This window comes from Rana temporaria, chromosome 13 (genome assembly GCF_905171775.1).
Source record: "Rana temporaria chromosome 13, aRanTem1.1, whole genome shotgun sequence".
Taxonomy (NCBI): Eukaryota; Metazoa; Chordata; class Amphibia; order Anura; family Ranidae; genus Rana; species Rana temporaria.
Window position 1 is genome coordinate 23,981,713 of NC_053501.1, and position 20,608 is coordinate 24,002,320.

At 42.1% G+C, this 20,608-nt stretch overlaps 1 protein-coding gene across 2 annotated transcripts in view; it reads right to left on the reverse strand.

The window, feature by feature from the left end:
- The window catches only part of MAP4K5 (mitogen-activated protein kinase kinase kinase kinase 5), a 144,282-nt gene that overhangs the window by 10,776 nt on the left and 112,898 nt on the right, over positions 1 to 20,608 (reverse strand). The window contains exons 14-24 of one of the 2 annotated variants that reach the window (XM_040333686.1): positions 19,620 to 19,675; positions 17,614 to 17,678; positions 16,606 to 16,648; positions 15,065 to 15,182; positions 10,662 to 10,744; positions 8,579 to 8,620; positions 6,773 to 6,857; positions 5,242 to 5,321; positions 4,907 to 4,967; positions 1,965 to 1,967; positions 1,364 to 1,478 (exon numbers count right to left, since the gene is read on the reverse strand). In XM_040333686.1, coding sequence (XP_040189620.1) covers positions 1,364 to 1,478; positions 1,965 to 1,967; positions 4,907 to 4,967; positions 5,242 to 5,321; positions 6,773 to 6,857; positions 8,579 to 8,620; positions 10,662 to 10,744; positions 15,065 to 15,182; positions 16,606 to 16,648; positions 17,614 to 17,678; positions 19,620 to 19,675 — 751 coding nt within the window. Of the gene's footprint in view, positions 1 to 1,363; positions 1,479 to 1,964; positions 1,968 to 4,906; positions 4,968 to 5,241; positions 5,322 to 6,772; positions 6,858 to 8,578; positions 8,621 to 10,661; positions 10,745 to 14,974; positions 15,183 to 16,605; positions 16,649 to 17,613; positions 17,679 to 19,619; positions 19,676 to 20,608 lie in introns of both variants that reach the window. The other variant, XM_040333685.1, reaches the window with a different exon arrangement.

Genomic DNA, 20,608 nt, shown 5'->3' on the forward strand with positions numbered 1-20,608 from the left:
CTCACCCGAATATATAAGCTCTCCCAGCAGGGCAAGGGATTCAAGAAAACCCCTGCCCATTGGCTGAGATTACCCGTAAACCTGACCTTGGGTTGCTTTTCTCGTATCTAGTACAACCAAGTACCCGGCCACCTAGTGGTAGAAGAGAAAAATGCAACAAGGCCAAACGTAGGGAGAAATCAAATCTCAATCGACCAAGATAACTACTTTTTGTCAAGTAAATTTGAGGAGCTCCCTGACTTAAGTCCAGGGTGCTACACATGCTAAAAATCTACCAGGCTGGTCGTACTGAAAATGATTGGTGGATTGACTTAAGTACAACCTTGACTAGTACCTGTTGAATCGGCCAAGATTTGATCTATCTATGCCTGACTTGCGTGTGCCATAATTTGAAAATATATTATGCTTACTTGCACATTAAAAAGAGAAGCTCCAGCCTCCTTCAGTAAAAATAAAAAGTCAGCAGCTACAAACTTAGCTGCTGACTTTTAATATTAGGACACATAACCTGTCCAGTATCCAGCCGGGTCTTCAATGCAGCCGATTTTTAATTTCTTGTAAGGGAAACTGGCTGGCAGTGAAGCCTTGTGGCTTCACAGCCGGTTCTCTACTATGCATGCGCAATCAGTTGGAAGTGGGAGCGTGCATCTGTCAAAGCCAGGTACCCACTCCCTCTGAAAGGTGCCAAATGTGGAAGGGGGGGGGGGGGAGTGGGGGAAGACAAGCGATGCATCCCCTTTTAGGTGGAGCTTCGCTTTATTGCAGAAAGCTCCTTGGGCCCAAAATCTTGCATTTGCCCTGGCGGGTTTACTTCCATTTTAACTTGCTGCATATCTGATCTCACCATCTCAAATGGAGTAATCTGCCCTATGGATAATGTTGCTGGAATCTCCTAATGAGACTGCCGGCTCCAATGTCAGTGTTCCCGTATGTTAACAGAATGTTTTGCTCTTGGGGCTAGTTAGTGCACTCAGTTTCCCTCATTGTATGGGTTCCTCCAGGTAAACGTACCAAAGAACATCAGTTCCACTTTTGCAGCAAAGTAACAACTTAGTCAGCACTAGTTGAGGTTCTTTCAAGTAAAGTGCTGGTTTATTTTCAGGTCTGCTACAAGCTATTCATTTATGATCCAAGTGGGAATCACCGACATTTTACCGGTTCTGCTCATTTTTTTGTATACGGGCAAGTTAGAACGCTCAGATTTGAGAATTTTTTGTTGACGTTACTTTTAAACATTTTTTGTTCAGCTTTCTTCAGCTTGATGGGGGTTCAGCAATGTATTCCAGCAGGGTATGAGTTACATGCTAACAAAAAAACTTCAACACATTTAAAAGATGGGTAAGAGATAAAGTGGGTAGCTTACCTGGGTAATATCCTGTCTGGAAAGCGATGCGTTTGCATATGACCTGCTAGACCAGGCTTCTTGGCTTGTTCAAATAAACCTATTAGATTGTGTGAATACAGCTGCAGAGTTTTCCCTGGAGTGCAAAAGAGAGAGAGCAGAACAAAATTATAGACTGTCTGATCTCTGAAAGCTGGACAGTAAGGCAGGCCATAGACGGCTCGAATTTCGAAAGAATTTTCATTTGAATTTCGTGCCATTAGTGGGCTACAGCGACAGCCGATTTTCGTGCGGCAAACAAATTTGAGTAATCGGACATGTTGGAAATGTTTTGAAAAATTAACGATTTTCTAATCAATGATGGGAGAATCGTGCGAGAAATGTAATAGAAAAAGGAATGCACATGTGCAAGAAAAGAAAATTCCCGGAAAGAAAAGAAGATTCCCAGCCACGAAAATTATATGAGGTGAAATTGAAAGTTTGGTTGGCGAAATTTCGAAAATCAATGGTGGCGCCATCGGATCAAAAAATGCACAAAATTTCGGACTTTGAAAAGAAAATTTGTTCGGAATTCGACCCGTGTATGGCCTGCCTAAGAGACACGTTATTGGCAATTCTTTACCTTCTGCGTTTCCATCAGGTGAGAGCATTCATAGAGAAAAGAAAAGACAATTAATCAGAAACATTTTTAACTGAAAACATTTTAGGCATAATATATAATGTATTTCTCAGTGATATTCTATAATAATTCTTATTATACCCTAAATCTGGATAGTGTACAAGAAAAAGCAATGTTACCAATTCACAGTGTCTGTACTCTCCAAGTGTGCCAACTCCCACCCAGGGATCTAGGCGCGCCACCCAACACCCAGGGCTCTCGGTGCGCCACTCCACACCCAGGGTGCGCTCTCTCTATACATCTATATACGGGCACCACCTCAGACCCAGGACTGCCAAGGGCACCACCACAGACCCAGGACTGCCAAGGGCACCACCGCAGACCCAGGACTGCCAAGGGCACCATCGCAGACCCAGGACTGCCAAGGGCACCATCGCAGACCCAGGACTGTCAAAACCCAGAGCTGTCAGCACACCACCTCAAACTCAGAGATATCAATGATCTTCCTCAGAGACCAGACTGTCAGTGCATCACTTGACACACAGGACTGTCATCTCAACGTTGCTAAGTAAAGAGATTGAGTCCTTTAGTAGTACAGGAGAGGAGCCAGAGCCTTCTGTTCTCATGTCATTTATTAGCTTCTCCTGTCTTCATTGTAGTGTGTAAATGTCACATCCCGCATTTCAATGAGCCCACTGGAGCTGTGCCATCTGACATCCAATGTATCCTTTGTTCTATGCACGCAACCACCCCTCCCTGCAGGAACAATATACCCTCCAGACTGCTAGCCGGGTCTCCATCTCACTCCAATCCCCTCATCTGTAATGCTATTAACCCTTTGAGATACCTACTGCTCCATACCCCAATATATGGATACATTTCTGAAAAAAAACAAACTGTATTTAAAATTGAATGGGGCACGATCATCTTTAACCAATTAACATGCTGTTAAAATATATAGCTTTCTTAGCCACTTGAGCTCCCAAAAGGTTTTACTCCTTCATTGTCAGACCATTTTTGCTACTTAGCACTGCGCTACTTTAACTGACAATTGCTCAGTCGTGCAACACTGTACACCAAACCAAATTTATATTTTTTTTTCACACACAAATAGAGTTTTTTTTTTTTTTTTTTTTTTTTTTTTTTTAAGTATTTGATCACCACTGTTTTTTTCCTCTCAATATAAATAAAAAAAAGATCGTACAGTTTGACATTTTTTTTACTTTCTGCTATAAAACATATCCAATAAAAAAGCGAAAAAAATAAAAAATTCCTTAATAAATTTTGGCCAAAATGTACTCTGCTGCATGTCTTTGATAAGAAAAAAACAATCCCAATAAGTGTATATTGATTGGTTTGCATGAAAGTTAAAGCAGCTAAAAACTATGGTATATATACACAATGTAATTTTTATTAATACTGATAAGGATGGTGATCAGCGACTTATAATGGGACTGCGATAGTGCGACGGGTAATCTGAATCTGGGTGGGAAATGTCCAACTGCCACCGACATCACCAGTAACATTAATACAGTGATAATACGTACTATACACTGTCATTGTACTACTGACACTGGCTGGGAAGGGGTTAACTAGGGTGATCAATGGGTTAATTATGTTCCCAACTATATCGCATGCAACATACGGGTACGCTGCTTTGCCTACACCAACGGCAGCACATTGTGGGTGGGCTAGTGGTTAAGGAAACAGTTTTTGCGAGTCTGTTACAAAGTTTCTTGCCTGGAGATCCTGTCGGTATCCGCACATCCCATTGTAAGTGGACATTGCTAAGCTTCCGCCTTGAAATGAACAGCATTGCTGTCAGCCTTCTATGCATGCTCTTTCAGGTAGCTGTTGGGCTGCCCATCTGATAAGCCAGATGGGCAGCCCAATGGGCAACTGGAGGGGTGCACACAGCAAGCTGACATTAAAGCAGTGGCAGGATTTCCAGGTAAGGAAGAAAACTTTTTTGTGCATTTGTTGCAGAGCGCCTGCAATCCGCCCTCAAACAGCTTCTCCATTGTCTCCAGTGTGAAAGCCCGAGGGGCTTTCACACGGGAGCGTTGCGCCAGCAGGATGGTAAAAAAAAAGTCCTGCTAGCCTCATCTTTGGAGCAGTGTGTTTACCGCTCCTCTACCGCTGCTGCCCATTGGAATCAATGGGACAGCGCGGCTATACTAGCTGCTGAAGCAGCGCATTGCGGGCGGTTTTAACCCTTTTAAGATCGCTAGCGGGGTTAAAAGCGTCCTGCTATTGGCCAAAATGCGCCGCAAATCCGCCAATATCGACAGGGGTAAAATAGCTGCGTTTTAACGCCGACGCTATGGGCGGCTCAGTGTAAAAGGGGTCTTAGACAGCAGAATTGTGTTATTTGTATTGTATTGCTGCAGCCTGAAAAGATTGTGCTCCATGGGTTACAGAATAATTTAAATGAATGTGGGAGCTAAGACGACATACATTCGGCATCTATCTGAAAAACAAACATACCTGTGTATAGAGAAGGCTATAATTGACATATCTTTCGTATACTTCTTTGTGCACATACATACAAAACACAGCCTGCTGTCTAAGCTGCAATCACCAAAATGTAAAGATGATGATGTCATTATGGGGAAGGAGCACATCACTAGACACTGCTCAGGAGAGGAGGAATTGTTTCCTTGATTATTATTATTATACAGGATTTATATAGCGCCAACAGTTTGCGCAGCGCTTTACAACATCAGGGAAGACAGTACAGCAGGGATATGGCTGTCAGAGTCTTGCTATGCCGCATGGGACTTGTAGTTTTGAAACAGCTGGAGGTCCGCTAATTGCATATCCCTGCAGTACAGTTACAATACAATTCAATACAGGAGGGATCAAAGGGCCCTGCTCGTTAGAGCTTACAATCTTGATGGTGAAAATCCCCCAGTAAATAACATTACGCCAAGTGAAAAACCTACCTGACAAGGACATGAGGGTATTATGAATGACATACAGCCAAGTGCACTTCCGAGGAAACAGCTGCAATGCAAAGAAAAATAAATCTGAGGATGAGGAGACAAAGAGCACCTGTCCCAGATGACTGTGATCATATAACAGGCAGGGCCGGGACAAGGTAATCAGGCAGACTAGTGGCCAAAATATTTTGTTGGGGGGAGAGGAGATTTGATTGTACTGACACACAATGCTCAAACATGTTTGGGGGGTGGGGGATTGGCATGTTCACCCTGGGCTCTAGGTGACCTTGCCCCGGCACTGATATCAGGTAGCCAGTCTGTATATTATTAGCCATTACCTGCTCCATTGTGGCTTCATGAAGCTCATTTAGATTCAAGGTGTAAATTCCATCCTCCGTACCAAAGATGATATACTGATCTAATAAGGAAAATATGTTATTAGTAGGTTAAACAGACTATAATTTTTACATATTTTCCTACATGACAGAGAAGAAATGTTGTCAGGAAGGGAAGGGATAGAAAAGTTGGCAAAGGCTAGGGCAAAATCAGATTCCCCCATTCACATACTCAAGCCTTCACCACAGGTTCAGTAGTGAGCCTGATCGGGTGCCCCCATAGCAAGCTGATTGTTGTGGGGGCACTTGGCAGGAGGGAGGGGCCAAGAAAGCTGGCAAGGGACACGAGAGGAGGAGGATCAGGGCTGCTCTGTGCAAATCCAAATGAAACCAATATTTTTTTTATTTTCTTTTAAAAGCCTTTAATATCACTTTAAGGATTGTAGCAGGAATAAAGTTGGCTCAGCCAAAGTGAATTTCCCACATCCTCACAGTGCATGTATGGGAGAGAAATAAGTCAGTGTTTTTTCATTCAATCATCTGGAAGTGAGAAGGAAGATGGCCGGTATATAGCAGAGATAAGCCAACACAGATACATAGGTCAGGTCTCAGATGATGGCGAGGACATCAGTTAAGGCAGAGCATAAAACAGCAAAGTAGAACGTTTTATAACTTATACCAAATATCTGGAATCATACCATTTTAAAACCAATCTTTTTTTATTAAATCATAATATATGGTACAGTGGCAGAATGAACCGAAACAGAAATCCCCGGCTCAATAGGTAACAAATAAAGATGAGATTAAAGCATTTGTGACCCCAACACTTCATATTCCTGATATGTGGCCATGTACTTGCATGAGAACGTATCCTGTGTGTTCCTGTTACTCCCTCTGCCTTCCTATTAAAAACTGACCATACTAAGGAGGAAAGCACATCATGCTCAATTTTCTAGCAGTGCTGGAAACTCAACCTGCTTTTCTCCAATAATCAACACCCCCCTGCACAGCCATTCTCTGGGAAGCTCAGCATGCTGCTGCTGCTTCTCCTCCCCCCAGATCTTAGAGGGAATGTGATCACTTCTTAAAAAAAAAAAAAAAAGGGGGGGGGGGGAAATAAGTATATCTATCTATCTCTCACTATATATATATATATATATATATATATATATATATATATATATATATATATATATATATATATATATATATATATATACATATACACACACACACACACACACACACACACACATACATATATACATACCTATCTATCTATATATATATACACACACACACACATACATATATATATATGTGTGTGTGTATATATAGATAGGTATGTATGTATATATGTGTGTGTGTATGTATATATATATATAATATATTCAATTTAAACTGAATGGGTTGTTTCACAAGGTGGTCATTTACAACCAAACTAAGTCTCTAAACGTACACTTTAAAAATATGTCTGAGCTCTGACAAGTTTACTGTAAGCACCTGTGTGAGGTTTTGTTTAATGCTAAATTACCTTTAGTATCTGGGTGTATCCAGGATGTGGCACAATTTATCTTCAAAGGGCACCCATCGAAAACCTTTGAAAAACAGGCTCCCATCTAGGAAAACATGGCAAGACATTGCAATGATTACAGGCAGAATACACAGGAGAAATCAGGACACCAATACAACAGTCAACAAGACAAATCAACAATAAATATTCTCACTAAAATAACATGCTACATATACAGCAAACATGAGGATATTGGGCGATTGTTCTTGGCTGCTTTGGATGCACATCCAATTTTTAAGTGCACCTGTGCCCAGACTGAACAATAAAGGTTAATCTGCTTATATTTGTCTTCCCTGTTCCCCTGAAAACAGGAAGTTGTGGCAATGCCGACAAGTGATGCTGAGCCACCATGACTGAAATCCAATGAATAAAAGGGCCGGGGAGGAAAAAGCTAAATGATGGATATCCCCCAGCTAGAAGATGAGGCAGGCTTTATCCGTCTTGCTGCAGCTTCTAAGGCACATTCTGAGCCGTTTACAGTGTGCAGTGCAATCCGCGCAAGCAATTTCAGTACAGGAGTCTAGAACTGTGCAAGGGCAAAGGTGAGGCTGCAGTTCAGCCTTAAAGGGGCTGTAAAGGTAAAAAATGTTTTCCCTAAATATCTTCCTTTACCTTAGTGCAGTCCTCCTTCACTTACCTCATCCTTCCATTTTGCTTTCAAATGTCCTTATTTCTTCTGAGAAATCCTCACTTCCTGTTCTTCTATCTGTAACTCCACACAGTAATGCGAGGCCTTCTCCCTGGTGTGGAGAAAGCCTCTTGAGGGGGCGAGCAGGCAAGTCAGGACACTCACTACTTTGCAGATAGAGAAAGGAGCTGTGTGTAGCTGTGGGCGTCCTGACACTATTGCTCGCGCCCTCAAGAGGCTTTCTCCACACCAGGGAGAAAGCCTCACATTTAAAAGCAAAACCGAAGGATGAGGTAAGTGAAGGAGGACTGCACTAAGATAAAGGAAGCTATTAAGGGAATTTTTTTTTTTTTTTTACCTTTACAACCCCTTTAAAGTACCTACATATTGTTAACAGACAGTATATAAGGAGCTTTACCGGACTCTCTTGCTGCTTATATTGTAAACCAATTCATTCTCAAAGATCACCTCAAACACCCTGGTGTTTGGGTCAGTTTCTAAGTTGGGCTCCTTTCTTATTAGCCGACTCCAAAGTTTTTCTTTGTCTGAATTTCTCACTTCCTGTTCCTCCTCAGTAAGCTGTTCTGGCTGACTATCCCCCAGCCAGAATGGCTCGGATGATGGGGACAAGCTTACTGAGGAGAAAGAGGTGAGAAATTCAGACAAAGAAAAAAACATTTAGAAGGGAAATCGAAGGAAAAGGTAAGTGAACCCACAATGCACTAGCTTAAAGGAACCTGTTTAGGAAAAAAAAAAAAAAAACTTTTACAACCCCTTTAACCTGCTTTGCGTTTACTTAGAAAGCTGGCAGCCTTCCAAGATTCTGGTGTAATAGAAAAAAATAAAGATAAATGTGACTCAGTTGTGAAGATTAATTTCTCATCAATGCCTATAGCCATGTTGGTGAACCAGGACTTGCTTTAAAGTGCTTTTGCTATCCTATCTGAATATGTAAATATTTTAGTGTGCCCAGTGTGGGCACAAGTTCCCTTTAAGCCCAGTTGAAGTCGCAGAAATATGCAATCGTATAGATGTTGTACTAACACCTCTATTTTTATAGTTTTCCCCATTATAGCAGTTGTGTTGGGTGTGAGTAGAAATAAACCAAACATGTTTTTCAATAGACATTAAATACTCACAAGTACTTTTGGAGTGGGTGGTAATCCATTTATTGCTGGTTTCTAGAAGACAGATATTCTAGATTAATTATTTGCGGTATATATGGCACAAAAACTCCATTGTTAGCCTACATCTGTTCCAGGTAACTGAGTTAAGCAGAGTATAGACTGACTGGTTTAACAAAAAAAGTGACAGATCTTCCCCATTCACACAAGCAATGTGGATGCAGTGATCTCCCCCGCTGCACTATTGTTGTATTCTGATAGAGAGGACTCTCCACTCCCCTCTGTCAAAAAACACTGATCAGTTCTGCAAGCCATTGGCTGCAAACGCTGATCGAAGGCTGGTTTTCCAGCAGTACCGTTTAACACAAGCCAGCCTAACAACCAGCATGGTTGAAGGTAAAAAAAGAGGGAATATCTGAACAGCAGCATTGTCAGTCTTGTGGAGGGGAGAGTTAGATGTATTAGCAGATTTAAATACAGTAACAAACTGAAGCTAAACTCCTGCTAATACTTTATAGGCAACATTTTATTTTCCTTTTGTGATAAAGGTTTTACACAAATAAACAAACTCGGATTTTAAGCACCCATGCCAGTATTAAATGATCTGTCTCATCCCTGTAATTGCAAAACATTTATAAAAAAAAAAAAGTAAAAAAAAAAAATTAAAGCGGAGTTCCATCCATATAAAAGTCAGCAGCTACAAATTGTAGCTGCTGACTTTTATTAAATCGGACAGTCGCCTGCCCAATGGTTCAGCGATGTCGGTGTACAAAGCCCCGCTCCTCTCTGCGGTGCCGGCATTGTAACTGTGGGCGCCTGGCTGTGGCTTCACAGACAGGCATGCACTGCTCATGTGCGAGCCGTGCTGCGCACTGTGACTGGCCAGGCAATCATCTGGGACCCGTGAAATGTCCCAGATGATTGCAAAGAGGGAGGGGGATGAACTTTCTTCTGGGGCAGCGGAGCCCCGGAAAGGAAGTGGGAGCTGGATCTGCGCCCCCTCCCCCAAAAAACAAATGACATGCCAAATGTGGCATGTCAGGGGCTCATCTGCTCTTAAAGCGGAAGTTCAATTTTTGGGTGGGACTCCGCTTTAAGGGCCCTTTTCACACGGACGATCTGATCAGGTCTGCCTGTCAGATTTACAGGTGGACCTGTTCGCAAGGTCAATGCATTCCTATGGACTGGCAGGTGCAAACGAACTTGTGTCCGTTTACAACTGCCTACCTCCGGGTCCAATCAGGCCCACTAAAAACATTAAAAAATAAAAACGGAGGACTGTGTCCTCTTCCAATTGGGCGGACCAGATCTGAGGCAGCCGCGTGTAAACAAATAGCGGAATCCGTTTACTCCAGACCACCCATTGACCAGAGCGGGGTCTGCCTGTGTCTGAATGGACTGGATCTGTCATCCACGCTGCTCTGATCACAGATCCCCTGCTGATTGGAATGGAAGGCACCCATGTGAAAGGGCCCCAACAGATTCCTCCCACCCACACAAATGAAGTGGATGGAGGAATCTCCCCTCGTATAGAACATTGTATTCTGGCAGTGGCAGCTGGATGAATGTTGATCAGCTTAAGGCTCCATTCACATCTAGGCGGACGAAATCGCGGCGATTTGTCGCCGCAAATCGCGATACAAATAGCGGCATTTTGTACCGCGATTTGCGGCGACAAAACACCGGTATTGTCCGCCTAGATGTGCCCCAGATTGACCCCCTCTATGGAGATGCTTCCCATCTCCTAGCCGAACGCCGAAAGACGCCTGAAAAAAAGGTCCGGGACCTTTTTTCAGGCGGCAGGCGTTCGGCGTGGAGATGTGAACCATCTCCATAGAGGGAAATGTGTTTCCAGCCCTCTGGCGGCAGCAGCGTAGCGCTACAGGCGTAAAAACGCCTAGATGTGAATGGGGGCTAAGTGACAATGTGGTCTCAAAATTTGGAGCATGCACAGTTGCATGCTCATAGCTGTGAATATACAATACCATTCTCTCAGTAAAGGGCATTATACTGAGGATAATTAATCTACAGTTTTCAGTGACAAATGGGTTTAAACACTGCAACAAAGCAAAAAAAAAAAAAAAAATGATGTACTGACCGGAAAATCCTTCTTTTCCTTCTTCTGTGGCAGTTGTGGCTTATGTGATTCCCCAACTGGACTACCTAGTCTCTCCCCATTGCCTGCACAGAAAAAAAGGTCAATTAAAACAATGAGAATCAGTATTAAATGGGACCCTTATAATAAAATAAAAGTGTCAGCAAGTAAACAATGGTGGAGATTAAAGCAAATGCAAGTAGGCAGCGCAATGGGAGTGATGAAAGCTGCCAAACCAGTATGAGAAACTTTAAGCACCAGCCCACACCTAGGTAGCACCTTATCCTCCTACACAGCTATTGGAGAATACCCATTTTCTTCTAGTACAGGAAGAATGACTGCAATAAGCTTATTATTTCCTGGCAGTGCCAGTTACAACTGCCACCAAGGACACAGATAAGGCTGGAAGGTGCTATGACGCAGTAAAGCCACAAAGCAGTAAGCAGGGAGATGTATGGAGGCATTCCCATTCTATAAGATGGCGGAGGTGAGAATATGGAATGTTACATGTGTGAAGATGCAGGCGCCATTGGCCATCTCATACAATGAATAGTATGTGAAATGCAAGGCCTGAAAATGAACAATGTGACATGAGTGAGAATTGTAATAAGCTTCCAAGAACTCAAACTCTGCAGATCATTCTCAACTAACAAACAGCCCCACAAGAGACAGAGGGGGGGCTAAAACCTCTTCTCTCAGCCGTTAACTGCCGGTTGTGTCCCTGTCTGAGAGATTTACCTTCACTTCCTGTCTCCATGACACAACATGAATTGAGGAGAACTCTTCCAATAGGACAGTGAAATACCTGATAAATGTCATAATACTTCCTCATGCTATTGTATTGATGCTGGAGAGTTGTTCCTTCGGGTTCTGTGACCACCTGTAATCGGGTGAAGAGGTGAGAGGAAATGTCTGCTAGGAAGACTGGCAGCAGTAAAAATATGGAGGTTATAATCCTTCTCCAAATAAAGAAATCAGTTGACTGGGGTTCCCCTTTAGGCCTGGTTCACACTATTGCGATGCTAGACATCACATGCAATTCGCACCGTCTTGCTATGTATGTCTCATACAATGTGATTTCAGCCAAACTGTATGGCTGAAATCGCATCAAAATGGTGCATGTCCCCTTTTTTTGGTCCGCACTAAAATCGGATCGCATGGGTGTCCACACCCATGCGATCCGATTCCTGCACCATTTAACAGTTCGCACTGCGACCCGATCCGATCTGGGGGTGTCGTTAACTTTACATTGACACCTGTAGCGGTTTGCAGATCTCAGTGTGAACCACTGCGCGATTCGGGTGCGATGCAGGAACCCACACTGGATAAACGGGGTCCTCGCATCGCACAAGTGTGAACCGGGCTTTAAAGTTAACATGTCACAAATCTATCATTAAACAGAGTGCTTAAAAAAAAAAAAAAAACTTTTTTCACTACACTGTAATGGTGTGAACTCGGTCCATAAAATAACCTAGGATTTCGATACAGTGAAAACAAAGTAAAAAATGCATCAAACTGCATCTGGTGTGAATGGGCCCTAAAGGAAACTTGAGAGGTGATGAGTCAAACTTGTCTTTATCCAAATGTATTCCAGGATCTTCCTGTCATTTGACCATGGAGGACTTACTAAATGGCAACCTCTACTTTACCTATAGATCTGAACTAAAAAAAAAAAAAAGCCTACATACGATCGTTTTTAAGGACCAATTTAAAAAATTGCATTTTTCACGTCATTAAAACAATCGTGTGTATGTGGTATAAGGCCCCTTTCACACTGGGGCGGGAGGTGCAGTGGCGGTAAAGCACGGCTATTTTTAGCGTAGTTTAACTGTTGGAATTGCGGCGGTATTCGGCAGCTAGCGGTGCGGTTTTACCTCCCGACAGCGGCTGAAAAAGGGGTCAATACCGCCCGCAATTGCCGGCAGTATGGCCACGGTTTCTCATTGCTTTCAATGGGAAGAAGCGGTGGAGGAGCAGTATACACACCGCTCTTTCACCGCTTCAAAAATGCGGCTAGCAGGACTTTTGGAGCGGTCCTGCTGGCGCACCTCTCCAGTGTGAAAGCCCTCGGGCTTTCACACTAAAGAAACAGAGGCCGCCGTTTCAGGTCGGTTTGCAGGTGCTATTTTTAGCGCAATAGCGCCTGCAAAATGCCCCAGTGTGAAAGGGGTCTAAAGCAGAGCTCCAGTTTTTGTGTTTATTAAAAGTCAGCACCTAAAAAACTGTAGCTGCTGACATTTAAAAAAAACACACTCACTTGTCTCAGGATTCAGCTCACCCGAGCAATCCCTTCTATCCATCTTCTCTCTCTGGCATCTCAACTGTGGGCACCCCGGCTGAGACAGCTTGCGGCTTCACAGCCAGGTGCCCAAGCAGCATTTCGCGTTGTAAATGGTCTTCCAGTTTTCTGTAGCCTGTGACATGTCCCAGGTGACTTGCGGGGAGGGAGGAGGATAGGAGTGGAAGTGCGTACCTATCAACCCCCACCCCCCCAAAATGCCATCTGGATAATAGAAGCGGGGGTAAGAGGCCTTAAGGGGGAACTCTCCCTTTTGGGTTGAGATGTGCTTTAATATGGTTGAGATGTGCTTTAATATGGTTGCAGCGAGTAGGATATATATTACCTACACAATGCAAGCACAATAGTTTCAAAAAGAGTGACACTGGTATTTATTAGTAGGGGACACTGACCTGCTAATATTCCAAGAACAAACAGTGGTCTATATGCTGATCCTTTAAAGAAGTGCTCCAGGAAGGGGTTAAACTCATTCCACTTGCTTATGAAAATAGGCCATTCAGTGATTTGCAAGAGTGTGTGGGTGAGATGAAGGCTTTGTGAATTCTGAGCGCATAAACTGGAGCAATAGCCCAACAATGAAACCTTTATGGCAGGTAGGCTTTTATTGCAGAAGAGAATCTGTGCGTCTCTTTTTTGCAATACAAGCTCCCCCTCTGCCTGCCAGTAATGTTTATTTTGAATGGCTATCGAAATGCGCATGAGCAGCTTAGTGTGCATTCTTGACATGCCTTGGTGCTGGGATGAAATTACTCCCATGTAAATGCAGGGGGGGGGGGGGGGGGGGCTGCGCAAACAGGATGGCTAAAGATCATGGACCCAGAAGACAACAAGTCCAAGATGGAAGTGTCACTGGAGGAGAAAGTACAGTAGAATTTAAAATTCTGCTTTAAAGGCACTCTTATGGCCACTACCTCTCTTATGGATCACGGCACTGCTTTGTTCTGCACTCCTGTGACCCATTTTCAGCCTACAGAAGGCTGACGTCACTGAGCTGGTCCAAGCTTTGGAAAAATCCCAACTTTAAAGTTTGGATCCACCCAGATGCCTGGACCAGCGGCTGGCTTTGTCTTCCAGCAGTTCACTGAGGGGGTGAGCCGGCTGTTTTAAAGTTGGGATCCACCCAGATGCCTGGACCAGCGGCTGGCTTTGTCTTCCAGCAGTTCACTGAGGGGGTGAGCCAGCTGCTTTAAAGTTGGGATCCACCCAGATGCCTGGACCAGCAGCTGGCTCACCCCCTCAGTGAACTGCTGGAAGACAAAGCCAGCCGCTCCCACCCCCTCCACAGCCCAGAGCTCCAGTAAGCACTGAAGGGGCAGAGCAAAGAGATTGTGACTGACAGTCACAGGAAGATAAAGAACTAAACGATCAGCTGTCTTTGATCGCTCAGTTCTCGGTCTTGGAAGTGGCGGGGGACCAGTGCTGCATTTTTTATTATTCATTCCCCTAACTCCCTTTTTAACTGAAGCCAATTGTATTGAAACAGACTAGATGTTGGTGAAATTTCTGTCACAGTCAATATAATTGACACCAATAGATCCAGTAGATTTAATACAGCCCTCTGATCTTCCGATAAAATTAACCAGTGCAAGACTGTAAATCACTGAACAGCCTCCATCAATGGGCAAGTGGAAATTACATTGGTTTCCTAGACTGCCTCTTTAAAATGGACAAGTACTTGAGGGAGGGAAAGGAAAGTGTCAGATGATTGACCTCGGTGATCGAGGAGGCACCAGACTCCTGCTGTGAGACGTTGTGTGCTCATATGTGAACCCAGCCTGAATGGGCAAATTACAAGTTTTCCTTAAGACCTCCTTTTAATAAGCTGTACCTACGGAGAACATCCATTCCCCCCTCATCCACTGGAAGGATCTGCAGAGTTAGAAAGCTGAAAAAAAAAGCAGGTGTCATGGAGTAAATGATTTAATTTTCAGGCAGCCAAGTGGCATGGTGTTAACCCTTCTCTAGCAGGGCTGCAGTGGAGTCTCCGGTCTCCCTGTCACTGCTTTGTGCTATTTACCCATCTCAAAGAATTTACTGCTGGTCAGTCCAGGGCTGCTGATGCTGCTAGACAGCAAATTATTGGAAGGTGCCGTATGGCGACCACAACCTGGCGAGCTCTGCCTCCGGTGGAACTGGGAAGCCCTGTTATCGGGTTGTTGTTTGATTGTGCTGGATCTCTCCTCGTCATCCATATTGCTTTCTGGATAGCTGTTCATCCTCACCGGCTGTAAGAAGAGAGGTCAGTTGTTAGTTCCTTCATGGCAATGCAGCTATGCAGATTTATTTATAAATTATATAATCTAACCCAAATCAAATGCTTCACATTCTCCAGTAAACTAAAAAGTATGCATACATTAAAAGGTTTCAGGCCCCATTCACACTGACTGACTGGCAAGGTCAGCAGCAGATTACAGCAGACATGTTTCCACTGACACAAGCCGGCATCTGATACTGTCCACTAAAAACAGACAGACGGGGATCCATTTCCCATCTGCCTGGCAAGGGTCCGCTTCCATCCAACTGCCCCATAGAGAACATTGGGCTGTGCCCGCTCTGCATAGTGGAGCAGACATGGACCTGACATCCGCCTGCTCAGCAGGGATCAGAGAGATCCCCGGCTGAGCAGGCGGATCCGCTTGACAGAGTTCACCTCATCGAAAAGGGGACCGAATTTAATGTACAGTACACTACTTAAAAGCATTTTAGGTATGAATTGCATTTTAGTCTAAGGCTCCATTCACATCTATGCGACAAAACGCCCGACGCCGGACGCTTCTGCCGCTAGAGGGGAGAATTCCCATTGCTGTCTATGGAGATGGTTCACATCTCATAGACGCCGATAGCCTGAAAAAAAGAGTCGGACCCTTTTTTCAGGCGACATTGGCGTTCGCCCATTGACAGCAATGGGAAGAATCTGAAAAAAAAAAAAGACACACACTCGCGGCAAAATACGCCGCGTACGCCGTACGCCGCTGTCGCATAGATGTGAATGCAGCCTCAATATGAGATCTGAGGTCTTCTTGACCCCAGATCTCATATTTAAGAGGACCTGTCATGTTTTTTTCTATTACAAGGGATGTTTACATTCCTTGTAATAGGAATAAAACTGACCCAAAAAATTAAAAATAATTTTTTTTTCAAAAATAAATATATATAGTAAAATAAATAAGAAAACTCCCACCAAGTTTGCATGCAGAAGCCTGCAGTGCTGTCAAGTGTATTCTGAGGACGGAGAACTCTCCCTGCTGTTAGAATACAGTAGCTCCGCGAAAGAGGAATTGATTAATTTTGTAAAGTGTAAGGCTCCAGTCACACCTGATTGCAAGTGGAATCGGCATGATTCCAAATTGCTGCAAAACACGGGACATGTTTGTGATGTCATGCCTTCTAATGGCACCCCAATCAACACGTGATGCTAGCACCCAAAAGAAGCTCATGTTCCTTTTTACGCAACAAACATCACTTGTTACGATTGCAGTGCGATTTGCTGCACGATTGAGGTACTATCAAGAAGTAATGGCATTGCAAATGCGTCCCGCATTTTGCAGCAATTTTGAATCGTGCCGATTCCGCCTGCGATGAGGTATGAATGGAGCTTAAATCAGGCAGAACTATGTACAAAAAAAATAAATAATAATAATACATTACCTTAGGAGGAAGTGGTGGCGGAACAGCTTTTTTCATGGTGGAACTGAAATAAAACACCATAACAATAAGATAAAAATATAAACCATCGGCCTAAAGTAACTAAACCACACTGAATATTCCATATGACTTGCAAGAGCGAAGGTTTCACCTTTTAGAGTGTTTAACCACCGCTACTGTTGGAAACTACTGTAATTGTTCAAATAGCATATGATTGATTACGTGCCAATTTTGAAAAAATTGCCAAATATTACATACAAGCAATGTAGAATAAAACAACTTTTAGTCTTGGTTCACAACGATGCGAGGCAGGCTTTGCATCGATTCCTGTGCGTTTCCCGCACCACATACACTCATGAGAACCACTGCGGCTGTCAGGTCGCAAAACAATTGCGATTGGCTGAATGGGATCGCATTGGTTCTGAACACCCAAGATCTGATTCCAGTGCGGGTGTGGTGCGATTTGAGCCATACGAAGAATCGTTTGTGATTTGAACAGGAATGCAGTGCAATTCCTGTCCGAATTGCATATGGTTTCCCGCACCGCATTAGTGTGAACCACCTAGGATAAGCACCTAGGATTACAACCATTTCCAGATACTTCACTGAATCTTCCTCCAGCTTTCTAACTGAAAGCCTATACAAAGGTATGGGCAGAATGCTGGTGGGAGAGTATGCAGGAACAAGACATTGCACCCACCGATCGCTGGTGCAATGCTTTACAGGCTGCTGTAAAAAAAAAAAAAAAAATGTGTGTGTGTGTGTGTGTATGTATATATGTATATGTATATATATATATATATATATATATATATATATATATATATATATATATATATATATATATATATATATATATATATATATATTCTGCACATTTATTATTTTTAAGTGAATGTATCCTTTAATGAACTAAGAGCTGCACATTATTCATTAGATCCCTTTTTTAAGCATCTGGAAAAGGCTTAAGCCTGTGTTTGATTATTCATTAAAAGTCAGTAACTTTCTTACTCGCTGTTTGCACCATTGGCAAAAGGATTCCAACTATGCGAAAAATCGTTATCCTGACTTCCTCCCTAAAAGGGTAGAGAGAGAGAAAAAGACAAATTTAAGCCTTACATTAAAAAACAAAAACAAAAAAAATGTAAAAAGTCTTGGCATATTTAAATCAGATGTGCAGTAAACAGCAATAAAAATACTAACACGTGTATGACATACAAGGTTTACACGCAATGCATGGGTCCATAAAGAAGGAAAACACAAGAGTACTAACAGCAATGCAAAGACATATCAAAGCCCAGCTATCAGATTTCTAGTGTAAGTTCCAAAATGAATGTCAGGAGCCACTTTTTCACAGTTCCATTTGTTAGAAAATTAGCCCAAATGTTCTTGTAACAAATGAAGCATGTGAGAGAAAAGATTCAAAAATAAAAGAAAAAGAGAAAGAAAAAAAAAAAAAAGATATAACATTTCTACAATTTCCCAGCAGATGGCACTAACACAATGTTGGTGTGTATATGTGTTGATGGTGAATTGAGGACTTACGATATAATATTGAAGCAGCTAAATGAATCCTTTATGGCCTGTTTACACCCCCATGCTAGGGATCCCATACTAATTAAATGGGCTCTAATGCACCTCAATGCAGGAAAGTTTAGTGCATGCCGCAACTTTTTGCACTTTGTTGTCATGGTGTGCCAAGGTGTGTTGGGGTGCCATTTATCTATAAAAGGCACCAAAACACACAAACAAGCTGGTGTAAACTTGCAAAGTAAAATTCTAGATTAATACCTGCAGAATCACTGAGTGACAAAGGGTACAGGAAACATTTTAACCACTTCGAGCCTCTTTCTGAGATTTGTTGTTTACAAGTTAAAAACGTAAGTAAAAAAAAAAAAAAAAAAAAAAAAAAAAAAAAAAAAAAAAAAAAAAAAAAAAAAAAAAAAAAAAAAAAAAAAAAAAAAGAAATAAAAAAAAAAGCATAAAAAAAGAAAGAAAAATGATAAAAAATATGAAAAAAGAAAAAAATATAAGGAGAAAAAGAAATAAATAAATAACAAGAAAAAGGAAAAGAAAAATAGGAAAAGTAAAAAAAAAGTGAGAACATTTTATATATATATATATATATATATATATATTATATATATATATATATATATATATATATATATATATATATATATATATATATATATATATATATATATATATATATATATATATATATATATATATATATATATATATATATATATATATATATATATATATATATATCCCTTTAGGAGCTATGGTATGGAGACGGGTGGGGGACTTCTTCCCTTCATTCCTCTCCATACCCAGCCACAGGAAGGACCATCTACCGCCGCCGATAACGGCGATCTCATGGCAAATCCGCCACAGAGACCACCATTATCGGAAACCAGACCCTCCCCCGCTGAAGAAGAGGATATCTGGGTTATGGAAGCTAGCTGCTGCCATACAAGAGATATCCCTCTTCAAAGTGCTGACGTGTGTATATATAGTGGGCGCTCCGGAAATGGTTGAAAAGGTAAACATTCTTTTTGTTCCTGTAATCTTGCAATTATATAGATTACCCCAAATGTTTTTCTGTACTTTTTACAGAGGGGTATGGAAAGTGTTTGCCTCGTTAAGGTAAAGGGGGTCAATCACCAAAGTTAAAGAACGACAAAAAAAATGCAGTAAAATAACGCATGTGGTAAATCAGTTGTAAAGGTTCAATTCAAAGAATTTATCGCTAAATAACAAATGCAGTATTTTTTCAGTAATTGCCACATTTTCTCATGCAGTAATTTAGCGCACGTGTTGGTGGTTATGTGCCTATTAACACTGGGAGACACTGCACGTCTTTTCTGCAATAAATAGCCTGCCTGCTCACAAAAATGCCTTAAGTTCCGCTTTAAGTCGCTCACATGGATTGGCATATCTAGGTCGTAAGAACTAGAAGATGAGGGTATATCCTAAAAGATTCCCTATTTGTAGAACAAGAAACTCACAATTTCATTGGCTTCGGTCTCTTTCCTGAGTGGTGGTTCAAACTGCAGTTTGTCAACTAAAAAAACAAAAACAAAACAGCATGAGTTAGACAAGAACTCTGTTACTATGCATCAAAATGGGGTATTAATATTTAAAACCGGTGCCGATCTTAAAGTGTATACAAATCTAACAAGACCTTCTCCTATTTGGTCCTTTCTAGTCAGTTAAATATTCCACCTATTGGAAGCGTTGTTTTATTTTCATAATATGTTCCAAAAAGAAATGCCTGTTGACCCTGCCAGAAATCTTGTGGTCAGATAATTTCCTGTGCCGACTGTTATTACATTGTTCTCTGAGGACTAGAGAACCATATCCCTCTACCTTAGTGTGCTAGGGATAATGTTAGAGGTGCACCGAATGGAAATTCTGGTGCCGAAACCGAAAATTCAGGATGCACTTGGCCAAAACCTAAAACGAGTTTAGAGCAGGGGGTCTCCAAACTGTAGCCCAGGGGCCGGATGTGGCCCTCTGCTTGCCTTTATCCGGCCCTTGGGGCACCATTCTTTCTCCTGATACCAATGATGGGACACTACTCCTCCCCCAATACTCAATATGGGTCACTATTGAAGCCAGGACATTTTCTGCTCTCACTGGCCACAGTGTGGTCCTCTGAGGTCTGAACAGAAAAGTGGCCCTGTTTAGGAAGTTTGGAGACCCCTGGTTTAGAGGGGGAAATTTTTTTTTAGATACAATTGTATTATATTCGACTTGTTAATGAATATAACAAAGTTAAAAGAATATGAATTTATTGTTGGCCATTATCGCCATCTTTAGCGCAAGAAAAGCTCAAGAAAAATGTATTCCTTTAAATTCTATGTATGTCTTCGCCTTCCATTGTGGTCTGCTGCGCCTTCCATTGTGTTAAAAATCTTGCTCGCTGCATTTAGACAGTTAAAAAAAAAAAAAATGCACTAAAACACATCTCCTGGGTAAAATACAATGAAAATGC